The sequence below is a fragment of the Tympanuchus pallidicinctus genome, unplaced genomic scaffold (assembly GCF_026119805.1).
Source record: "Tympanuchus pallidicinctus isolate F22 unplaced genomic scaffold, pur_lepc_1.0 scaffold16, whole genome shotgun sequence".
NCBI classification, from domain to species: Eukaryota; Metazoa; Chordata; class Aves; order Galliformes; family Phasianidae; genus Tympanuchus; species Tympanuchus pallidicinctus.
The window spans coordinates 25,278,662-25,303,470 of NW_026294679.1; the positions used below are offsets into that span (position 1 = coordinate 25,278,662).

General features: G+C 38.3%; 1 protein-coding gene across 5 annotated transcripts in view; it reads left to right on the forward strand.

Moving 5' to 3' along the window:
• CTNNA3 (catenin alpha 3) overlaps positions 1 to 24,809 on the forward strand; it is a 420,268-nt gene that overhangs the window by 387,947 nt on the left and 7,512 nt on the right. For all 5 annotated transcript variants that reach the window (XM_052678006.1, XM_052678005.1, XM_052678009.1 and 2 more), the window contains one exon: positions 20,424 to 20,529. In XM_052678006.1, coding sequence (XP_052533966.1) covers positions 20,424 to 20,529 — 106 coding nt within the window. The remainder of the gene's footprint in view (positions 1 to 20,423; positions 20,530 to 24,809) is intronic.

Sequence of the window (24,809 nt, forward strand, 5' to 3'; positions counted from 1 at the left end):
AGATTAAGAAGCAACGGTTCAAATGTTGGTCCGACCAGTTTATTACAAATCTTAATCAGGGAAATGGGGAAGGGGAGGACGGACACTATTATGAATTAGGGTAATGGGGAAGGGAAGGAGGGTGATAGAAAAGATAGAAGAGAAGGAGCAAGGGGTCTTTATAGGCAGCAAGAGGGAGATAGTCACCACCATGGATCCAGCGTGGTCCGTAGTTCAGTCTTTGATCTTCAGTAGCGGTGGGTTGTCAGGCAGAGTTGTCCTGTTGACAACGACGACCACGAAACATGATGACCATGGCGATGATGGCCCCTTTTCAATGCTTTCAGAGTGGTCGAGTCAGCTGTCTTTGGAGTGACAGCTCAAATCCAAAGTGGTTGAGTCAGCTCTCCTTTGAGTGGCAGCTTCTGGCTCTGGGATCTCAGCAGAAACTCCTTTGTTCCCATCTTCCGGGCCTTGCCAGCAGATAAGAGGGAGCAGGGATGCCCATCTGCATCCTGTTTCTCACAGAACACGATGGTATCGTTCCCCAATTTTCCCACAGCTAGCTGGAGCTGTTTTGTCACAGGCCAGATCATCCGCCAGTGAACACTCCTGAGCATTCTCATCCGCTCTTCTCCAGAGCAAGCAGCTCTGGGGGAAGGGGCTTCCAAATGTTCCCAAAGCGATATCATTGTCACACGGTTAGCACCCATTAGTTGCCTCCTCAACAAATCCTCAGGAAGCAAGCTTTGAGCCAAAAAACAAAGAAGGATTCTCACAATGTGATACACATCTACAAGAAGAGATGTATCTGGGGGACTACAGGCTTCTCAGCCTGACCTCAGTGCCAGGGAAGGTAATGGAACAGGTCATCTTGAAAGTTGTCACATAGCATGCGTGGGTCAACTGGAGGGATCAGACACAGCCAGCATGGGTTCGTGAGAGGCAGGTTCTTCTTGATCAAACTCATCTCCTTCTGTGACCAAATGATCCAATTTGTAGTTGAGGGGAAGCTATTGAGGTGGGTTACCTAGACTTCATCAAAGCCTTTGACTCTGTCTCCCACAGCATTCTACTGCAGAAACTGCCAGCCTGTGGCTTGGACAGATACACTCTTGGCTCAGTAAAAAACTGTATGGATGGTGAAGGCCACTGTGTGGTGGTAATTGGACTTAAGACCAGCTGGCATCTGGTCGCAAGTAGTGGGTTATGTCTAATAGATTATATGAATTAAAGACATAATCTTAGAAAAGCTTACTAAGCTATTAGTCCCTTACCAAGGATCTGCAGTGGCAAGATCTTGACATCAAGAGGCCTGGGATCTCTGCAGGAGGTGTGACCTCAAAGGTGTCCCTGCTTGAGAGGAGATTGTGTTGTGCAGCTGTTCAGTAGAGCTCAAGAGGCTGTTTGTCTCTTCATTTTACCCTTATTTACTTGGTAAGGTGATTGATTCAGTCATATTTGCTTACAGACTACAGTTGTCAGTTTCTTTCAAATTAGGCTTAAGTACAACACTAACTAGCACTGTGGTTAGGTGGCCACGCAGCCAGACGTTAGCCTTTGGTCTATTGTGTTATCATGTTCGTACAAGTTCACTTTGAGCTGGATGCCATCATGACCTGACCACTCAACATGACTGACACTGATGGTTGTGTGCTTAAGTCGGATGAAGCCGTGATGACCGCCACTGGTGTTGATCACTTGAGCAGCGATATGGGAAATAAAGGTCAGGCTGAGAGGGTGGGAAAGTACACCATTACAATCTGTAGTCAAAATATTTAGATATGCGTTTCCTGCAAGTTGAACAGATTATTTTTTTTTTTCTGTAGCATGTATTATTAACATAAATAGTGGTGGTATTAAATAAACATGGTAAAATATTGAGATATAATCTGTTGTTATATACTGTTAGAAATTATAGTCAGAATTTGCCTTCAAACTGTGAAACAAACAAATACCAAATAGAGTATGCAGCTAAAAAGGAGGTTAGGTGAGAATGCCAAATGTAATCTTTGCTTCTTTTCAGGCTAACAAAGCATGTTAAACACTTAAACCAATATAGTGAAAAGCTAATGACCAAAATAATGAATGCAGCAGTGGTTGCTTTCCTCTGCAACGTTATCATGATAATGTTGCAGCTAAACCACGTGTAATTGTCTTCAGGAAACAATTTACCATTGCTCACACTTGGACCAGAGATGCGAAAGGAAATGGATAAAACAAAGCTCTGTGTCAACATCAAAGTAGGAAATAAGGTAGTTTGCATATACGTGCTTACATGCACGTTGGCTTTGTTTTAAATCTAAATTTTATGCTTCTGCTTCTTTTGCAGCCTCCTTCCTGTTTCATGTTATCTCATTGTTCCTTTAACCACAACCTCCTGATACAGTTCCATTCTCACCTCTGCTGCGAAAAGCCACTTGCCTTCTTTGTCAAAGCCTTTTCTGCCATCTCTCCTACTGCTTCTGTTTCCAGTCAGGTCACAACATTCATTATACTGGTATATTCCTTTGCTACCTGTTATATTTCATTTTTAAAGAGGTTCTTTCTGTACTCTACTGGAAAGCTCCTTATTTTCCCTCATAACCCTCATGGAAACAGTCCACGTTATTGAGAGGTAAACAGTGGCTTGCATGTTAATTACCTGGGCTTCCTTCCTACCCAGCAGACCAGTCTCATCCCATTGTGTATTTGTTCCTACCAACTGATAGAAAAAATAGGGTCGGAAGGGAACTGTGGTTGTCATTCAGTCCAGCCCCTTCATAACAAACTATTAGATGAGCTTGCTCAGAGTCATGTCCAGTCACAAGGTTGAAAATTCCTGAGATTGGAGATTTCATATTTTTCAGCCTCTCTGGGCAACACTGCAATATTTCAGTATTTAGTGTAAATAACTTTTCCCCTTCATCTGATTTTAAATTTGTAAAACTTGGTGTTTCTGTGTAGTACAAATCTACAGTTTTTGCTGGCATTAAGGTTATACCTCTTGTATAAGTAAGCAAACAGCAAGCACAGGATGAAGCAAAATACTAATAGGAAATCTTTAATATGCTTTAAGACTTCTGAGTATCTCTAAGTGTAGCATAGCAAAATGTAATTTAAAATAATGAATAAGGCAGATATATTTGTCTGTATACTCACCTTTATAAAATCCACTCAGGGCTAGAATAAGATGAACTACAAAGAGAATAATAATGCATGACTGCATAATACAGCTTTAGCTTTAAGAACTGCTACACTCAAATAGCAAAGAAAGTTCAGGACTCCTCATACTCTGTGGGCATTTACCATTTAGCAGGGATGGACAGCAGCAGCATTAGCTCTCTAGCAAGGGGGAGCAGAGCACCCCAGAGGTGCCAGGCACCCAGCATACAGGGCTTATAGCTATCTGCTGTAATAGGCTTCATTGGGGTTAGCCAGCAATCTGACTGGGACTACTCATTTTCCACCCATGGTCATTTCCACCTTATACTTGAGGCAGCAGGAATTAGATCCTGAAGTTGTGAGGACACAGACCGCACAGTCAGCTGCTTCCTGTGGAAAGACAGGATCTGAGGGTAGTGCCAGCAACTGCCAGACTTTCACTGATCCACAGTGGGCGCAGACATACAGCATCTGAAAGTAGCAGGCAACACAGGATGCTCCTAACATGATCCATCAGCAATCCTAGTCAAGGTAACTAATGAGGCAGGTTTAAGGTCCACCCAAAGAAGCTAAAGAAGTGGTCAGTGCACAACATGGGCACAAGGAGACAGGCTGCTAACAAGGTAGATCCAAAGTCTCTCTGAGGGTAAAACTAGAAATATTGCTGGAGATCTGTAATTCAGATCAGGTCAGGGACAAAGGGGATAGATAGGAGTGTAGGCCAGAGCTTTAATAGAGCTTCTGAGCCAGTGGGCACACTGGGCTATGGAGGAGTCCCCAGCTGAAACTGTGCAATCAGAGCCATGACACTGCAGTTGAGAAGTGCTTTTTCTCCTCTTTTGCTTTTCTGTGTCCAAACTGTTGGATCAGGCAGTATCCAAACTGGAAATGATGTCATGATCATTGACACATTAGTTTGCTATTCTTATTGTAATGTTCAGGGCTGTGACAGTTTTTGTGTAACATTATCCAGTTGGCACTTCAGCAAGCCTGTCTTTTGTACTTCCATGGCATGATGCAAGACTTGCTTGTCTGTTTATTTTGCTCAAGCTGTTGTTTGATAAAAATGCCAGGCAAAATCTCTTTGAGAAATAAAGTAGTAGTCATTAAAAAAGGCAGAGCATCTCGCCTAACTTTTCTTCTATACAATGTATAGGACAATCTATTTTTATGGAATTTATTTGCTGTATTTTGCACATGCTGTATATATTTCTTGCTATAACACCATATGTTCAGGTTCTTTCTGAATTAATCAGCAAAATTAGAAGCTACACTTTTGGAAGGTTTCCAAGAAATAAAGAAAAACTTGTGCTATTACCAACCCCTTCACTGGAAGCATAAGCACATCAGTGAATTAATGTTGACCGCAAAATTGACATAATATTTTATTTTCTTTTTTGCTGTGCTCATTGCTGATTCAATAGAAAGTTCTGCCCACTCCTACAAGAAATCAGTCACATTCAGAGTATGATGTATACCAGCATTTCTTTTGACTGCTTATTGTCCAAGGATGAAAAGAGATGATTTATGGAGTTACTGTACTGTTGACCTGTCTGGTATTGATGAAATACAAGCATAGAGTTTAAGTGTCAAAGCAGAGTTGGCAAAATTGATAGTACAGATACTACCCTCCATGGGTACATAAAAATCAAAACTGACTGTTCAAACTAAGAGGACCAATAGTAGTTGCACATTGTTCAGTAGAAAATAAACAGATCAGTGAGATGTTACTTGATAAAGGAAAAGGGAATGCTGTTGAAACTGTATGGACTTTGCAGTGCCAGCAACATTTCACAGGTTTAGTTGTTGATTAACAGGAAGTGATAAATCTAGACAAATCTAGACTGCTGCTTTGATTTTAGTGAGGTGGCAATCATGCAGATATTCAGGTGTTCATATTTTGAGTAAAGATGGTGCCAGGTACAAAGGACTTGAACTTTTAAAATGTTTTTCAAGGTTTCTCTGTAAGAGTTGAAAATGTCTTTGAAGGAGCAAGTCACATTTTCCAATGTCCTTACCCTTACCTTTATATGAGTACTCAGTTTATCCTTATCAGATAGAGCTTCTCCAAATTGTGTGCCTGGATTTGGTTGTATGTTACATCAGAATTTATAGGGTGAAGGGAGGAAGTATGATTAGAACATTCAATATATAAACCTGGTCTTTCCTAACAATTATTTTACTGTTACTTTTCCCTCTTCCCAGAACTGGGATACAGGCCATGTGTTTGACCACACTGTAGTACTTACTAAAGTCACAGCCATTGCTGTGCAGATGAAACCTTGCTTATTTCAGAGAAATGAAGCCTTTGGCTTCATAAAACCAATTCGCCTGTATAATCTGTCCTTCTCCTCTTTACTGTACCAAAATTTTACTTTCTTCTGCATGATCAGTCCATGAGAAACCACTGATTTCTTTATGGTGAAGAATCAAACCCAGGATGAGGGGTTGGCAATTAGTAAAATACAATTCACAGAATCACAGAATTGTAGGGGTTGGAAGGGACCTCCAGAGATCATCGAGTCCAACCCCCCTGCCAAAGCAGGTTCCCTACAGCAGGTCGCACAGGTCGGCATCCAGGCAGGTCTTGAACATCTCCAGAGAAGGAGACTCCACCACCTCCCTGGGCAGCCTGTTCCAGTGCTCCGTCACCTCACTGTAAAGAAGTTCTTGCGCACATTTGTGCGGAACTTCCTGTGCTGCAGTTTCCAGCCGTTTCCCCTTGTCCTGTCTCCACTCACCACTGAAAACAGTCTGGCCTCGCCATTCTGCCCCCGACACCTTGGATATTTATAGACCTGGATCAGGTCCCCTCTCAGTCTTCTTTTCTCAAGGCTGAACAGACCCAGTTCACTCAGCCTTTCATTCTTTCCAGAAACTGCAGGAAGACACCCATCCTTACTGTGTTTTCTGTATGCTTCATTTTATTTAGTACTGTTGTAGTTTATTTTCTTTTTTGAATGTGTGTACTTGTAAGAAAAGCTATTCAGAAATGCTCACCTTGGGAGCAAGCTGAACAGCAGAAACAGTATTCAGTTAATGTGTTTTTCTTCTAAAAATAGAGCTAGATTCTGTTGCAACTCTTTTTCAGTTAAACCAGGACCTTTGAGGTTCACACAGCCTGGCAGTACTTTTGACACCTTTTCTCTTCAACAGTATTCAGCATGTTTAAACACATTCTCTATTCAGTGCCTTCTGAGGATGCTGTTTCGGTACCCTTGGGGTTACAAGTTTTGTCTTTAAAATGGTCCTAATAATGGCATTTGTTCTCAGAATATCTCAATTCTTATGTGCTACAGCTGTTTGTGAAGGTCAGTGGATAGCTAGGCCTCTGTGTCCCACTACACTCTTGATACTTCACACTTCAGGGCAGAAGGAGGTATGTCCATACCAAGCTGCTGTAGCCTAAGCTCCTGACTGCCCTGATACTTGCTGAGAGAAGATTTCAGCTTTCTTAGTGTAAAGGTCATGTCCTGTGTTTTGTGTAGGGACATATCATCTGATTTGCTTGAAAGGAAGTTAAATGAGAAATGATGGATAAAGCTTGCTTTCAAGTGGATTGAATTGTAGCACTAGTTTTTGTAAGCCAGATGGCCACCAGTTCGTGTTGTTCCACTGTGAATGTGTTCACAGTATTATGGGAGCTAGTTGATTACTTGGAGGTCAGTATCTGGGGATAAAGAGGATATGTGACTTCAGAGTGAGTAAATATTTTAACAAGCATTTGGGAATATCCAAGTCATGTAAATATAGTCTCATTTAAGCAAACACCCAATATCAGTGATGTCATGAATTCTTTGCTGATGGATTGTATCTGGTTTGTTTACCTAGGTGTGTAAAAGATAGCAAAGGTAGAAAACTCTACATCTGGGATCTGCATCATAGATTGAAAACATAAGATCTTTGTTCACCTTATTTTTGCATACTTGTCTCAATTCTGAATTTTTAAGGTCATCTGAGTTTTTTCTTTAATGTCAACCAATAGTAGAGCAAACACATCTATTAGTTCTTTATCATCTATGATAGCAGAGGGAAGACGTGACTTGCAAGAATTAATGGAAGGCATCTCAAAGCTCAGGAGAGCATCTTCCTTCCACAGTAGGATTATTGAAAAGCTGTTGTTTGAAAATACCTGCCCTAGTTATATTTATTTTGTAATTATTGAGATCATCCCTACAAGTGCACCTGATCTGTTCCCTTAAATGAAGAAGCTAAGGTTGTCATTGAGGTTGTCTTTAGATTAATGGGAGGTTCATATGTATTCAGCATACTGAGGAGCAAAATAAATACAGCACAAACCTGTAAAACTGGATCCTTGGATAACTTCTTGAGTGTCACAATCTGATGATTATTTGGGGAAGGAGAAATTCAATTTCATGAGATGAGGAAATATGAGGAAATCTTACAGATGGCTGTGAAGAACAGCAGATGGTTTATAAAGTCTGACCAATATAGAGTATAGCTACCTATTTTAAACAATTTGCTCTGTATTGATTTTTCCTTTTTATGAACATCACTGGCAGTGAAATAGACTCAACAGTGAGAGTGTATCAAAAGGAAATGTATTCAAGATACAGAAGAATGAAATAGGACCTAGAAGAAACTTGCTCAAAAGAAATGCTTTCCACAGGGCAATTGGACAGGGCTTGATGACCCACATTAGGGGCAAGAAGGAGTTGTATCCCATGCTATGATTATGCAGCAGTTTAAATAGGTGCAGTAGCTGTGCATGATTAGCTACAGCCAATTGAAAGGTTTTGGTGCACTGCATGTCTCAAAGTAGTAAAGGGAGATGTCCTTTCTGCAAATAGCAACAATGGAACAAGGTCTAATATTCCCTCTTTAAGGGAGCTATACAAATTCTCATCTTCATTTTGCCTATGCAATGCATATTCCTTATGCAGCTAGAACTTCACTGCCTGATTATGTTTTGTAGGTGGGAGGAAAATCATTTTAAAATAATGATTGGTGACTTACTGTTGTTCACTGTTGCAAGGACACAGACAGTATGTCCCTCTTCCTATCTGAGAGGCAAGTAATTGGGCTTACATCCTAGTTTCTTAGTTTTTCTGAAGGTAGTGTGTTGAGGGGAAGGAGAGACTGTGAGCACACTGTCACAGGTGCTTACCACCTGGAATGCACGGTATTCTGGGTTACATGCATCTAGTGTGCTTCTAATCAGTGCTGTGTCAGAGGAGGCAGAGGAATGTAGTCTTTGCTTTTCACCATTCAGGACAGCTTCCAACATCCACCTTGATGACTTTGTCACCAGCTCTCTTGCTGTCCAGAAATTGATCTGTCTCACCATCTTTACCTAAGGCTAAAGGTAAACTGTGTAAACTAGTATCAAAACTAAGAAAGTATTTGGCCTTTTACACTAATGCCTTGCGTTTCTGTTTAGCATTCAGCAGTAGTTCATTGTCACTGGTCCTGTTCCAGTTCATTGTCAGTTTTGTTCATTGGTTTTAGCAGCTGATTTTTTCTGTTGGGTGCAACACCTATGCAAATCTGCAGCATAGCTGCATCACAGTAACAGTTGAGAAAAGCCTCTTCTGTAATGTATGGGCCTGTGGTAATTGCTAGACAAATTGTAATCCTATGCTTCAAATAACTTTTATTTTTTGCTGAAGAGTTACAAACAGATCATATTTTTGAGTCAGTGTAGTCCCCTGAGGTTTTTGTACTGGAATATGCAATATACTGGAACAGCACCAGTGACGGATCCTAACCAGTGACTGACCAGTGTCTTTCTCTCATACTACTGCTTATTTCTCACTTCCATGTGGGTGCAAGAAAGCTTTCTTACTGATACTTGATGAGTAGAATAGGGATTAAGACCTTCCATGTTTTATCTGCTGTCTTCCTAGGCTCCAATTGTCAGTGCTGACAACTCACAATTTTACTAGAAATCTTCTGATGTATATTATTTCATATCTTGGCACTTGTGTTATGTTACTGTAGGTGAAATTCACCTCCAGCATTTTTAAAATAAGTTTCATGGTCATTGAGCAGATCCTGAAAGTATGACCCCTGAAGGCTTAGAAACCAGAAAGCAAGCATGAAGACCTTCAGATTTATTATTTCAAATATCTTGATCTTTATTCCATTTTTGTGGTACTGTGGATCTTGCCTTCTGATACTGGAATGCTTGAGGCAGACAGCACTAAGATTTCATTTACACACACTATGCAACATTGTTTGCGTAAGTATTTCTGAGCAACGAGGAGGGCCCATCCCAAAAGTAGGAGACATGGAAGGATGGGAACATCACAAGTCTTTTCCTTCAGTGCTGTAGGGCCTTTCATGACTCTGAAAGTCATCAACAGTACAAATGAGAGTTTGTTTGTTTGCATTTTTTTACAAGCAGGAAAAGTGCAAGTATCAAATTTATGAAAAAAGAGTACAGCGAAAATAAAATAGTCTGTTTCTAAAGCGTTTTATTCATTATGTATTTATTTTTATTCTGAAAAATCTGAGATTAGTTTATGTAGCGTTTTGGAGCTGGGTACTTTCTGAGTGGGGCTCAAGTGCAGTACTCAGGTTGCATGTAGCGAGGCATACAAATGTCAGTTTTGCTAAAGCATGAAGAAGTCATATTTAGGAACTGATCTTTCTGAGGATAACTGAAAGAACTGAGCTCTGTCATCTGTTCAGTGGCCACCAGCCTTACCACAGAACATAATCATTCAGGAGATCAGTCTCATAACAGAATACATTTCTGTTATTTTTTTAAGAAGTTATTCTTTCAAGTCTTTTCATACAGCATATGTAAGCATACAGATAAACAAGACTCGGTGTAGGAATTGCTGTGATAGAACTTTAAATTGATTTTGAAACAAAGCTGCAAGTTAATGGTGCTTTTCTGAGGCCATGGAGATCCACAGATTAAATGAAAATATTTTGATAATTGGTTCAACATGTAATCAGAAATTTGAGCAGCATTTAGAAGATGAATTACTGAACCATTAGCAATCAAGGGATATGATTGAAGATCCATATTAATAAACATCTGTCACAGTGGCATAGCAGATGTATTAGGTGCATTTATAGCATAAAATATAAATTTTTGATGAGTACATTATTTTTTTACTGTAAAGTGTGTTACTTATATCTCCTGCCGTTTGTTTGATTTTGCAACAGTGAAAGTGCTATTTAAAAACAAAACAAAACAAAACACAACGTGAGAACAGTATTCAGATAAATTCCAGAATGTGATTATACTAATTGAGCTAATTCTGAAAGATGAATTTTCTTCAACTGCTGTTCTGCAGCCTATCATGGCTGGTTTATTTGTCAGCATTTTGATATCGATAATCCTGATTCTGCTACTTCTCCAGGCTCAACAAGTGATGTTGGTTTTATAATGTGCATCATGTAGACTGTACTACCTCATGCCTGTCTTTTCTAAATGTCGAAGTCTGAGCCAGGCAAAAACTGCCACTGTGTTCTGAAGATGAAAATTATAAAACTGATAAATGCATTTGTAAGACACAGCAGTCTGCTACCGGAAAACCAAGTCAGTAACTCCAAACAGTTCTTTAAGTACTATTTCTGTGTCCAGAATATCATTCAACTTAAAATCCATTCATCATATTTTCAAAAACTGTGATCTTTGCAAAACAGTATATGAGCAGTCTGAAAGAACAATCTGGCATAATTTTTATATGCCATTAAATCTCTGTAAACAAAATGTAACCAGGTTGATAGCTCAACTGAATTTTTGAGTCAGGCTTTGACTCAATTATTTCATATTTTCATTTATTTTTGGTGGGGATTTCTCCTACCTTTGTTCTGGTACTCTGGGTAGTTAAATTAATAATTGTACCTCCTGAGAGTGGTCTTTTTTATTTTTGTACTCGCTCTAAAGGCTATTAGCAATAGCTGGTGGGTAGGAGTGTTAAAAAACATCATTATTAGTAGCACATGATAATGCTGGAAGTAGGATAGCATAAGTAAATTCTGAAAATGATATGACTGTTGATGAGCAAGATGTTCTGGGCAGGAAAAGGCATTCTGAAAGATTAATTTTGGAATCAGCGTTTCTATGGAACAGTAAAGCCTGCAAGAAAGAGTATTATAATAGGAAGTACTGGAAGGAGTCAGTAGTTGAAAGAATTTGAAGAAAGGTACAGGGTTTTGTGAAGGTTAGCTCTGTGGACTAAAACAATACCAAAAGTAAGACCTGGCATACTTCCTAGCTGATGATATTGCTATGATCAGTTTTGTCAGTTCTCCCAGTTTTCTTTTGCATCTAGTAATGAGTTTTTCCCTAAAGTATCTACTTCTGAAGACCTCTGAGTAGATGAGCTGCTGAGATCACTGATTCACATCCAAAGATTTTTTTTTTCTTTCAGTTGTCATCTCTTTCCTTTACCCTTATTGTAGAGGTGCCTAAAATTACTAAAGTCGTGGTACTGAGTTGGAGTGCATTGCTGGCCAGTCACTGTGGCTGTTTATGCTAAGACAACCCTTGTTTTGAATTGCACAGAGCCTTCAGCTTTTATTTAAAAATAAAATGATTTGGGCTTCAGTGGTTATAAATGAAATGCTTGAAGACCTGACCAGTGTGCAGTCTTGAGTTCTAGAAGTAAACAAAGCTCAAAATTTTGTATATACTTTTCATTTTTACTCTCTGGATGGTGTTTATGAAGAAATTAAGAAATGGCTTTAAACTGGAAGAGGGTAGATTTAGACTAGATTTTAGGAAGAAATTCTTTACTGTGAGGGTGGTGAGACGCTGGAACAGGTTGCCCTAGAGGGGTTGTGGTTGCCTGCACCCTTAAGGCATTCAAGGCCAGGCTGGATGGAGCTTTGAGCAACTTGGTCTATAGGGAGGTGTCCCTACCTATAGCAGGGGGTTGGAACTATATGATCTTAAAGGTCCCTTCCAGCCCAAGCCATTCAATGATTCTAAGATGTAGACAGGGGGAATGAGAATATTTGAGGTAAAAAGTTTTAGGAAGTTAAACTCTAATGCTGTTGATATAGCTTTTAGCTTAATCTTATTAAAAGATCTCTTGACAGCTGTGTTCACACATGCATAGGCTGCACAATAGAGTACAACTTTCTATCTTTATGTAGTATCTCATGCCTGTTCAGCAGGAAACATGTGAGTTGTGAGTCTTGGGACTTGGTAAAGGTATTTCATTGTCTTCAATATCCATTAAGGAGTCACACTTTCCAAAGACCTGAAAGCCCCCGAGTAAAACTGTATGTAAACAGCAGTAGTCTCCAGTGCTTATGGTATATTCAGGAAATACCTATTGTATATAATCAATGGTATGTGGATGACTATATGTAGCAACAGATGCAGAATCAATAAAATGCATAGTCAGTTACGAAGCTCTAGGAAAATTCTGAGGGGAATTGCTGGTTGCAAGATAATACATTTTTTTTACCAGCTAGAATACAAAGGAAACATTCTCCAGCCCTTGATCCTTGTCCTGATTCCTGTTTCATAGCTTGAGAAACTCTGTCCAAGTGATTTTATTTCAGCAGTTTGCATTTTTAATTGAAAGATGAGAGAAGAACTGTTTTGTCTTTGTGAACTTACCTGATCAATACAAAACAATTTGATTTATTTTATGTTAGTGTATTTTCTGTCTCCAGGTATGATTATACCTACTTGAAGCTCCAGGGAGAAATACCCTCGTGCTCATTCATACATTCATACATTCATACATTCATACATTCGGCAAAGATTCTACTATGCACTCTATTATTAAGAGACTTAAAATGTTAAGAAAACATGATAGTTCTACTTCACAGAATGTGATAGTAAATTCATTTAAATGCCTGATGGTCCAGGAAGTTTTATGCATCCAGAGGCAGTAGATGGGTTTGGATTAATGGAGTGACTGAAAACAAGGTGATGAGCTGAATTTCTTCATGAGGGATTCCGTGAAGTGGTGCAGAGGATTTCTTTTATGGTGGTGTTAAGACTTCCCCAAGCAGCTCTTGTGTGTTGCTAAACAGCCATGTAGGAGAATCTGGCCTGTCCAGACTCCTCGGGCAGCTCCTGCTGTAAGACTGATGAAACAGTACACAGATACACAGAAGGCAGCTGTAAATTACCACAGGATCTGCTCCTGCAGATGCAGAAATGGTGACTGAGGACAGTCTTTGTACCTCGTACAGAGGATGCATGCAGTTTGGCTAATTAATGGTAGTTGAATATGCAGAATGGTTGTGTAGGACCACAGGCAAGCCAAGGGAGAGAGAGCTGCCTTCTAACTGTGCTGCAGAAATGGTGGTACAGCTGGAAGTAAGGTTTTGGTTATGTAACCTCCTTTCCTCCTGGAAACCACGTGGTAAGTGCAACTTCCCAGCAGCAGTCCCAGCTCTGACTGTTTAGCATGATGTTATGACATGGAATGCCTATGGAAAACCATAACATGTTTGCTGCAACACTCTGCTTTTGGGCTTCTGTACAGCACCATAAAATCAAAACGTAAGGTTTGCACTTAATTTTTTTTTTTTTTTGAAGTACACAATTGAACAAGGGAAATAAATGCACATAACAAATTACAGCACTGTAGACTTAAAACAGCCATTTTGAATTTTCTGATTGACTTTTAACCTCTACCTGCTGGGATTACCTTGAGTTTTATTGGTATAACCTTCCTGCAGTACACATAACAAAATAGTCTGGAAGAAAAAGGTTAAGAAAAAACAAACTTAGGTTACAACAGATTATTTTCAGAATAATTAGTCTGCTTTCTCCACCAGAGAACTGGGAAGATAAACTTTGAAGAATAAAATGTTTGTTTCCTTTTTTAAAACTTATAGCATAGCAAGGGGATTTTAATAGGCAGAATTAACTTGTTTAATTGGCAGTGGTTACATGTCTGCACTATAGTAGCACTTACATTCATATTTTCACTCATTAATAACCTTCAGATGCTTTTTTTTCTGCTTCTGGGCTGCAACACTTGCTTTTTCTCAACCATGTTATAACTCTTCTTGAAAATTCAACACATGGCTCACAAGAGTGGGAAGCAGATGGGCCACTCTGCAGTGGGAGCCCTTAGAGAGAGCTCTGACTTTCTGACTCAGCCATAATTCACCTCTGTGCTTTCAGATGCTACAGACCTAGAATGGCAGCACTGTTATGTCTGAAACATACTCCACATAGCCAACACCTCCATGTTTACTCTTTCAGCTCTTATGGGAGACAACCCTAAGTACCTGTTATGCAGACAAGTTCTCGATACCCACAGAAGTGTCATGGGCAGTGTATCTAGAGCTCCTTTAAAGGATGAGATTTGAAATCTCATTTTGTATGTGCGTGGTTTGCACAGTACAGGTCAGACTGCAAAGAAACTGTGTTATTAAAATGTGCGCTTAGATTTTTAAATGTTGTCTGTTCAAAACCAAGCACTTCCCACTTAAACGCTTGGATTAAAAAAATAAATACATAAAGGACTAAAGCATAGAACCCTCCATCCTGTTGGATAGCTTCTTGTATTAACATATATGTTAAAACCTCTGGATAATTTCTGTTTGTGACAGGGAAAATAGTAGAGTGAAGAAGCAAATAACCAACCTTTTCTGTAGTAGTCAGAAATGTTAGTGGATGATTAAAATGATAGACATCCAAATTAAAGCCCATAACTGTTAAGAAGATCTGCTGATCTTAGAAACTGAAAACCAAAATAGTAGTGAGAAGAAAAGCATTCTTACCTCGTCACAAATATGCTTGTTTAAAATATCAGAACACACGTGTGATGGTGTGGTACTGTCCTACATTGTACTGCTAAAATTTTTGTGTATGGATGTCATGAACAGGGAGATGTGCGAAGCTATTTCTCATGGCATGTGGAAAAGGTGACTGTTGGATAACTAACTGGGGAAACCCTCTTCAACATATGTAAAACTTTCATCTATAACTAGACAAAGTGCAGTTAATAGAACTTCATGTATGATATCTGCTCAGTAATTACATCTTCATATTTATTCAGATGGGCTATATACACCATGCAACCCATTGCTTTTGTTACAATCTTACCTATTTTTAATAAATTAATATAGGAAGACAGCTGTGATCAAAGATGAAAAGGACTTTACAGTGCTTCTCAAACCTAGTTGTTGCTATATTATTATTTTATTGGGGGATTTTAAAGAGTACTTAAATGTGTTTTATGTATCTGTATTTATTTCGTATTTTTGAATATATATGGAATACACACACGTATATAGAATGGTTGCATGGTATAGCTCCTCTGAACAAACGTGAAGATATTAATAAAATATCCCATCTACGTTTTAATATTACCAGACTTTTGTCACAACAGTAACACAAGTGCATGTTTTTTTGTTATGCAGTGACAATATTCCCCAGGGTCAGAACTGGCATGCTTCAGGAAAAGTATGAAGAGTGAGGTACAGACACTCTCAGGGGTGTGACTATTAGCTCTTCCAGATGCTAGCCAGGCATGATGCCACTTGAAAGCAGCCAAAGAGAAGGGAGAGGCAGAGTGATGGCGGTCTGCCATCAGAGAGCCTCAGTGAGAATCTGTGTTGCACAGGCATGGTACTCAAAAACTAGAATGCACCAGAGAGTTTTCATGATGTTCCATGAAATTATCACAAGACTCAGTTTTTTTTCAGAGACTAAAATAAGTGACAGTGATATTGGTGAAATGAAATGAATTTTAGACATTGCTCTCATCACTGAATTTGTCAAAATCTCTATACTGGTGTAAAGGATTTAATTACTACTATGTCTTCTCATGCCGGCATTTATTTCCAATGTTATTTTAGCCACAGTTGCATTATTATTTTTCTGCATAAGTCTGAGAAAGCAGAGAAGTAACAGTTGGCCTTCTGTCCATTTAACTTGAAGGGAATGTTTGGATTATTGAGCTGTTCCTATGTTCGAGATCTTCCACTTCATTTGTCATAAATATTTCTTAAACACTAGTGCTATTGAATTCAGAAGAATCATCTACCTTAAGTTCATCCAGAAATTGGGTCACTGGTTATGCTTCCTGGAACAGGAGGTGGCTGCTTTGATGGAACAGATTTCTCTGACAGAAGATGTGCATCTTACATTAAATGTCATGGTTTACTGACGGACTGTGTATAACCACATGAGTGCAAGCACTATATAATCCTGATGTGCCCTACAGTTGAAGGAATTCCCATGTCAACGTTTTTCACAGAGCCTCACTTCACTGTAAAAAGACACTTTAGGAAGGAAACCCAAACCTAATCCACTAGTCCGGTCTTCTCTTTTCTAAATTAAATCATTCCAGGAATATTGTGTTTTTTTTGTCACTTACCTACAGATAACTCATTACTGTACAAAGAGAAGCGTTGCCTTTCCTCTGTGCATACCATTTTGCCATTGCTTTTTCTTCTGCAGCATTCTAGTGCCAATTCTTGATGTTTCTGTGATCAGTTGGAACTGGAAATTATTTCTTATTGTAACACCGCATAGGGACTGACACCTCACTTTTGTATCTGTTCATTTAATTATTCTATGTGAATGGACAGGTTCTCTTTTTGGTAATTATAGCTATATTTTCTTCCATACTTGAGATAATTGCAAGTCTGGCCTCCCAGTCTATTTATATCCCCTTCCATATGACTGTCAAGTGCATTTGTTGAGGTGAGTACAGTGAGTAACAGTAAGCCATTCAGCTTTGCTTGGACGCAGAAAACTGTGATGGTGAAGCCTTTGAATATGAAGTTAGAATGCAAGTTAAAGCTAAGAATTAAGGGAATATTTTTGATAATTACTTTCCAGAGTGAAATTGCGGAGTAAAGAAAAAAAAAAAATAATGCCTGTTAGTCATTGGAATTAAGTTTAGACAGTGCACAGGCATAAATGAAGTGACTGCAGACATACTGTTCATCGCGGCTTGGGGCAAGAGTGATTAGATTGTGTGACTTAGGTCTTTCAGTATTTTCTTTGGTGTTACATCTGTTACCAGATTCTAAGCTTTTTCTTGTGTTTATACTTTTCAAGAGAAGTTTCTGTGAAGCTTTTTCTCTTCCATGACTTCGCTGAGATGCTCTCAACTGATTTCATCTGTACAGACATCAATTAAACTCCTAGTTAGACACAGCTAGACTTCACACTGTAATTATTTATGGGCTACTCCCAGTCTTCTCATTGGATAGAACAATTGATTTAAATGATCTAATAATAATCCATCACTACCCTGGGGGCATGTAATTGCTCATAAATACAGTACTTTGTGTCTCATCTTTGTTTTCAGAGCCCTGTTATAAACTTATCTAATACAGCTTCAGTGCTTGTAAATAGAATATGTGCGGAAATAAATAGATCTTCCAAACAATAAATCAAGTAATGGCATTCAGAGTGCAGTGTAGGCTCTGAACCCAATTGAAAAAAAAAAAGGGAAAGACAGGCCAATTTAAAAAAAATAAAATTAATGAGCACCACAACCAAGAAATTAGAATTTCTCTCATAGAAGAGAGAAAAAAGATGGAAAACTTTGTAAAGGAGAAAATTTATACTGCTGCTGACCTGCAAATGGTTTATGGTATTGTCTTACTGCAACTCCCTTGGGAAGAATTTTTTTTCATTTTCTCACTGCAATACTTGGAACAGCCACAGGACCCATAGCAGGATCAGCTACAGGGTTCATCATGAGGGCTGGAGACACAGCAGGGTCTCATGTAATGCTTGGATCAGCTGCAGGACCTATTGCAGGAACTGGAACTGCTGCAGGACCTGTTAATGAAGTTGGAAGGTCCCTTGCATTGTCATCAGAGAGGTATTTATTTTTCTTTTCCTTGAGGATGCTGGTTAGTGTTGAACAGTGCTTGCTAGGCATAGGTCAAGCACCAGCATGCTGCAGTGATGTGTGCCTCCTTAGGATTGCTAGGCAACTGCAGATCTTTTCCAAATATTGTACTAGATCTTCAGAGTTCTGCAGTTATTCACAGGTGAAGTTCCAAAGCACTGGGGGTGCCCACTGCTCCAGCCATCTGCCCACACCATCCCACAATCCCTGTCATCCAGAAGTGTCCTGTCTTGGGGCAGATCTCTGGGTGATATTCTTAAATAATTGTTAAATATTAAACTTAGCCTGAATAACATTCACAATGCATAGCAATAGGAGCATGCTGGTTTGAAATCCCACAGATATTCAGAATTTTCAGGAGCTACTTTGTCTCCTGAGCTCTTGGGAATGAAGGAAAAGTGAAAGGGAAGCTGAGAAACTGCTGGAAGGCGTCCACCTCTATATCCTCCGTAGCCAGATTCCCCAACGAGACAAATCGAAGAGTGTAATTAGTAAAAATATCAATAATACAGTTTCTGTAGCCTAAAGATGACTGCAATGCTGAATGCACACTAAACATTACTTTAACATTGGCTCCGTACAGCACTACTTAGCAGTATCTACCAAAATATAGCATCATACCTGTCACTCCAAAGAAAATCATTCCATCCAGCTGAAACTAAGACAGTTATGTGGGGAGGATTTATTTTTCCTCTCTCTAAGAATCTACTGTGGATGAATGCGATAAGCTAATGTTCTTAAGCTTCTACATGGAGGTCTATATTGTCTACACTAACTCAGTTTTAGCAACTAGACTAGAACTATAATACTCTCACAGATTAGGCAGGGATACTTCTGCACCTAGTGGAGGATAGTCCTGAACTACATTTGTAGAAGGGAAAGACCATTGATGCAATGGCTCTAAAAGGGAACCAAGTGAAGTATCAGCAAAAAAATTCTGGCAAGTTATATGGATGACGGTGAAACAGACTCCCAAAGCAAGGTGTATTTTCGTACTTCAAATTTGACACACAAAATGCAAGAAAATCTAAAACTGGTAGGAAGCTGTCTACTGACTAGGAAAGAAAAAATGAAGGGCTTTCATAGATTTGTTTTTCATCTCTTTAGCATCTGGAGCCAGGTATTTAATCCAGGTAGCAAAAAAATCAGTTATCACTGTTACTTACTCCGCACTCTCCTCTCCCTGGTTCTTTAGTTGTAGATAATAGTCACTTTTTGTACAGTTTCACTGTTAAGTCTGGATTTTTACTTTACAGGATTTATATAGGTTCAGTATGCAGTGTAAGTATTCCTCTGTACTACTAAAGAGTAAAAGGTAAAAGCAACAATGAAAATTGCCTCAATGGGTTTTCCGTGTCAAGAAAATACCTTTCTGTAGCAAAATAATATGCAAGATATCCAGTTCTGTGTTTTTGTATTTTTTTTTCCAGGTGTAGGCTTCAACAGTTGAGAATAAGGAACTATAATTTGTAAAGCATGCTTTTTTCCCCCAAGGATCAAAGAATAGTTTTTTGGAAAACACTGTATTTAAGTAAGAGTTTAACAATTATTAGCCATGCTGGCGTTGCCATCGTTGTCTTTTTTACTGATTTTTTTTTTTTTTTTTTTTAACTGAATGTGTAACCACATACAAAATGTTTTAGGGCAAATGAGTTTGGTTTTTGTTTGTTTGTTTTTGTTATTTTAAACTACAAATCTGTAACAAAAGCTGAAATGCAGAGCTGAATTTAGCACGGGTGCATACTTCATAAGTGTGAGGTAAAATAAATGTTGCTTTTTAGTTTAGCTGAAGTATTTAAGTGTTGAAGAAGCCTGAAGGTGGCTTCTTGAAAAAATTGTTCAGAGGAATTTTACAGTTATGCTGAATTATTCTGAAAACTATGTAGCATTTCCAGATATGGCATATCCAAGTTTTGAGTGGTATTTGTTAATTTTTATTGCATTCCTGTTCATAATTCCTTTATGCTTGCATACACCAATTTCATAAAATAACCTGAGTTTTCTGGCCAGACATCCACAATGAGTCTCAGAATTCATCACTCTGATAAACTTTCTTTTTTGTAATAACTGGAAAATACTTTACTAGGTAATACCTAGCAGAAAACTGCTGGAAGGGAAAGGAACATAAATGTTGTATAACTGCAGGATAATTAGAGCAAGCAGCACAAGCAGTCTTTGTACTAAACCTTCACCTTTCCCATAGAATTATCTATATGTGACATATTGGAACTGGACTTAAAAATCCATGTGTTTAGGATTTAGCATGGATTACACTTGCAGGATGAAAATATGTGACATTTTTCTGGTACTTCTGCATCCAGTTGAAGCCAAGCAGTGCAAATCTGTGGGACATGAAAACAAAACACTTGGAAGCGGGGATTTAATTAATGTTGCTTCTGTATAGATCAGTGTTTTTTTTTGTTTTTTTTTTTAATTCAATTGAGTCCTTCTGTGCCTAATCTGCATCGCTATGATTTATTCTCAGTTTCGAATAATGTAATAAAGTCTCTGTTTCATCTGAAGGGGTAGAGGACCATTGAAGAACACATCTGATGTAATTAATGCTGCAAAAATGATTTCAGAGTCAGGATCAAGGATGGATGTCCTGGCACGGTTGATTGCCAATCAGGTAGGTTATTTATGTAGCAATGCATTAACCTTTGTCACAACTTAACCTGTGCACAGAAGTTCCAACACCTGCGAAGGTCACACAGAGAAATAGTTATGACATTTTTAGATCTGATTTTCCTTCTCTCCCTCACTTCCCCTGGAGAAGATGGATATCTGGATGATGATGGATATATAGACCATGTCATGTATAGGTGGATTCCCTTCCTCATACTATTTAAATACCTGTCTATATACATTTAGCAACATGTGCAAATATATATACACGTACACCTACTTATATACACTTGTATATCTATGAGTATGTTCAACTTCTGCTTTAAGCTGTGAATACAACATTGTAGTTCCTTCTTCACTTTCTCAGTTAAATTACTCAGAAAAAAAAATGAGGCAAATCAGCTTAGACGTGGAAACTCACAAGTGGCATAGTATTTCCAAGCAATGTTAAAAGGTGCTAGGTCTTGGGACCCTGCTTATGGTAGTTTTCTTCTTTGTCTTCAAAATTGTTTTGCAGCATATTATATGTATTTTCCAGAATGTTTGCTTTCTGCTGAATCTAGGTTCTCCTTCTGACATCTTTTTCCTCCAGTACTGGCCTTTTCTTTGGGTTATTGATGTCAAATTGCTTTCAATCTAAATACCCTTCTCAATAGGTAGAATTCTGCCATCTGCATAGCTGAAGTCTTGAGATGGTTTCTTACCACTGAAAAGAAATAGCTATCATCATAAAATGAATAGTTCTACAGCTGTGAGAGTTACTTTGTTTCCAGTTAATTCTAAAAGCTTCTACTAGCTAAATAAGCTAAATAACAAAAACAACAAAAAGAAACTTAAAAAAAACAAAGCAAAACACACACAACAAAACAAAACCCACTCCAAAACAGGAGCCATGTAAATGCATAGGCATGGTCATCTTCCTGGCTAGAGCGGCAGCATTGTAACTTAGTACATTAGTACAAGCCACTTGTCTTATGTAGGTAAGGTCAGTAGGGCTTTACAGAACCAGGCCAGAGAAGAACAATCCAGTGAAATTTCAGTCTCCAAGTATTGAAGCCATTTATTTTCCTAGTCTTTGTGGCTGGCTTTTAGGTCCAGAGTGGCAGGGTATATTTGATGTCTTCCACATCCTCACGTACTTTCTCTCTACCCCTCACTTTTGATTTTTCACTTGCTTAATATCTATGAAGCAGCAACAATCTGAGTTTTCTTTTTCTGTCACTCCTCTCTCTGAATTCCAGACAGAGATACCATAGAAGTTTGATAAGTGGTCTATACAGTTCTGATCTGAATTTGTGGAAAAAAAAAAACAAAACATCCCCATTTCTGATCTTGACAAGTGTTCTTCCAGCATGTCTCTTTTCAAATGAACTGGATCCTTCATCAATTCCTTTCATCAATTAAAAATTAAAATTCAAAACTGTAATCATTACTGATGTATTGCAGAAAATTATGTGTTATCAAATCTAGAGATGTGTCACAACCTTTTACTCCTTTTTGAATAGAAAATTCAGTCTTTCTTACAGAAATATTAATTACCTAAAATTTTATTTTTGTATTGTTACAACAACACCAGACTAGAAATGTGAGAGTGAATTAGCCATGAATTATTAGTGCTGATAACCAGTGTGTTTCCTTAGTTGCTGGGAAACGTGACTACATTTTAATTAACTCTTTTACTAAATTCACTCAGATAATTTCTGTTGGTCCCAAGTAAGAGATTGCACATAGTTGATAAGCCTTGATTCACCTTACTTTTCTCACATGTACCTCAAATACAATAGTGAGTTTATATATAATGGTGAAAAAAACCACATGCATGGACTTTTATGTTAAAACACAAACCTTACAGTTGGTATGATGTACAGTCATTGGTTTTCTCTTTTGAAGTAAATAATATAAATCCATTTTTACACACAATTCTAAGTTACACATAATTTGCTTTTTGCTGAAAGAGAACACGTGGCATATTTACTGAAAAAATAGGTTAATGCCACTGGGAAAGCTGTTCACAAAACTTGATCAAAGCTCCTGTTCCAGCCTGGACACCAAATTCTTGAAGGGTTCCTTCAGTTTGAACCAAATTAATTGAACAGCTATTAGGTGGTCAACAGAATGTAACATTTCTTTTCAAGAGAGCAGAGCAGAGGAAATATGGTAAAATAACAATTGTTAGTCTTCACAAATACCACGTAGATTGAAGAAAAGCACAGTGAGAAAAATACTCTGTATGGTAAAGGGTGGTTTTGCTTGGGAATAGAAATTGAAAGATTTCTAGTCACCAGAGAACTGAATCATATTATTCATCTGGCAGTAGGAGTAAGAGCAAGATTCTACTTTTTACTAAGTCAGATGCCTGTCTAGCTGTGGTTGTAGTTATATTCACTGCAGAAGTATCGAACTTACTGACAAAGACATCTGACTCAGTTTTATGTCTTTGAATCATGTTTAATGTTTAACTAATCTCTTATTTTACTGTATATGCTTATTTGCTTCTAATGCTTATGACATCTGCTGTTGAGCTTACCCCACATCACTTCAATTATTTGTTATCATTTCTAATATTGTCATTTACTTTCATCTTCACAGTCATCCCAGGACTCAAGTATTACTCTTGACTATGCCTTTGCTTTTATCAGGACCCTGGTAACATATGATGAACGTATTCAGTATTCAAAGAGACATGAGGAAGAAAAGCAAAACTTGCTCTTTTTTCTCTGTCAAGATTGAAACCTGGGAAAAAGCCTGAAAAAGCAATCACTGCATAATGAACAATCATTGTATCTCTTCAATAGAATACGACATAAAACATTTCCAAATGAACGATTCTTGTTCATGCTCCATGTAATTTCAGAGAATCACAATTGATAACTGTGGAATTAGATATTTTGTATAATTTTGTGTGAGGGGAAAAAAAACAAAAACAGCTGATATTCTATTTGCAGTATTTTATCAAATGATCAGCCACAACAGCATCTCTGTTATGTTGTTCTTCAATTCTGATTTTTGCAACATCTTCATGTATTGAAAAGAAAGGGATTCTATATGTTAGAATCAGCAGAATTCAGTCCATATTCATAGCACTTAAAGATGACTTGGAGTTAACAACTGCAAACATAATCACATTCAGCATCAACTTAGGCAAATTAATCACAAGTATATTGCTGATAAATTTAAATAGCATTATTTCAAATTCATTGTCAAATTTGTGACCTGAAATCCCAAAGATGAAGGTAGTACATTGTTTTTAGTGACATATGCTGTAGATTAAGGTCTTTACTACAAGACTCCTCAGGGATAATCGTTTCAGCAGCAGGAGGTGCTGGTACATTATGATCCCAGTAAGACAGGCACTTGGACTGTGAGGTATCATTTAAAATGCTGTTTATCAGAATTCCTATGAGGAGGAAATCAAGTAATCCTATTCCTTTCAGATGGTAGAAACCCAGTGCAATATCAAATGGGCCTTAAATCTATGCAAGCAGTCTGGACAGATCCTGTCCATGCAAGAGATATCCCCAGTTTCCATCATTGGAGCTATTGACAGGATTTTCTAACAAGAAAAAAAAAAGAAAAACAACCCACCACTTTTCTGGTGTCAAACAAAAAGGATGGTATGTGCAGAGGCCTGGCCAGAGGCTCACCTTCTCTGTTTTGTGGATCTCTAACTCCTCAATGTGCAGTGGTCTTCTACTCAGCACATCAATGCAACAAAACATAAATTACTTTAAAGTTCTGGAAGTGTAGCAATCAATATGAAACATTTCTTCCTACAGAATCAAGTAATCTCCTAATTAAGAAGTTGTTTTCAGGTACCTAGGAAAGCTGTCCTGAAATTAAAAAAATACATCACATTTTAGATGCTGATAGATGTACATAAGCTGATGATATGATAGATACTTTCAATCAGAGGGTGGTGATGCACTGAACAGGTTGCCCAGAGAGGTTGTGGATGCCACATCCCTGGAGGCACTCAAGGTAAGGCTGGATGTAGCTCTGGGCAGCCTGGTCTAGTGGTTGGCAACCCTGCCCACAGCAGGGATCCTTTTCAACCCAGGCCTCTCTATGATTCTATAATATTTTAAGTAGCTGATATGAACCAAGCAGATGTGCCAAAATGATATCTAACTACAGAAGCAGATCACCTAAAAACTTACAGCTAACAAATAGTTGCAATAAGTCACATATAAGCAATTATGTAGAGTAGTGGGTTTGTGTATGATTGTGCCCAGTATTGCTCACTGTGAAGACAGATTCAGATTCTAGGGAAATTCTGCTGACTGT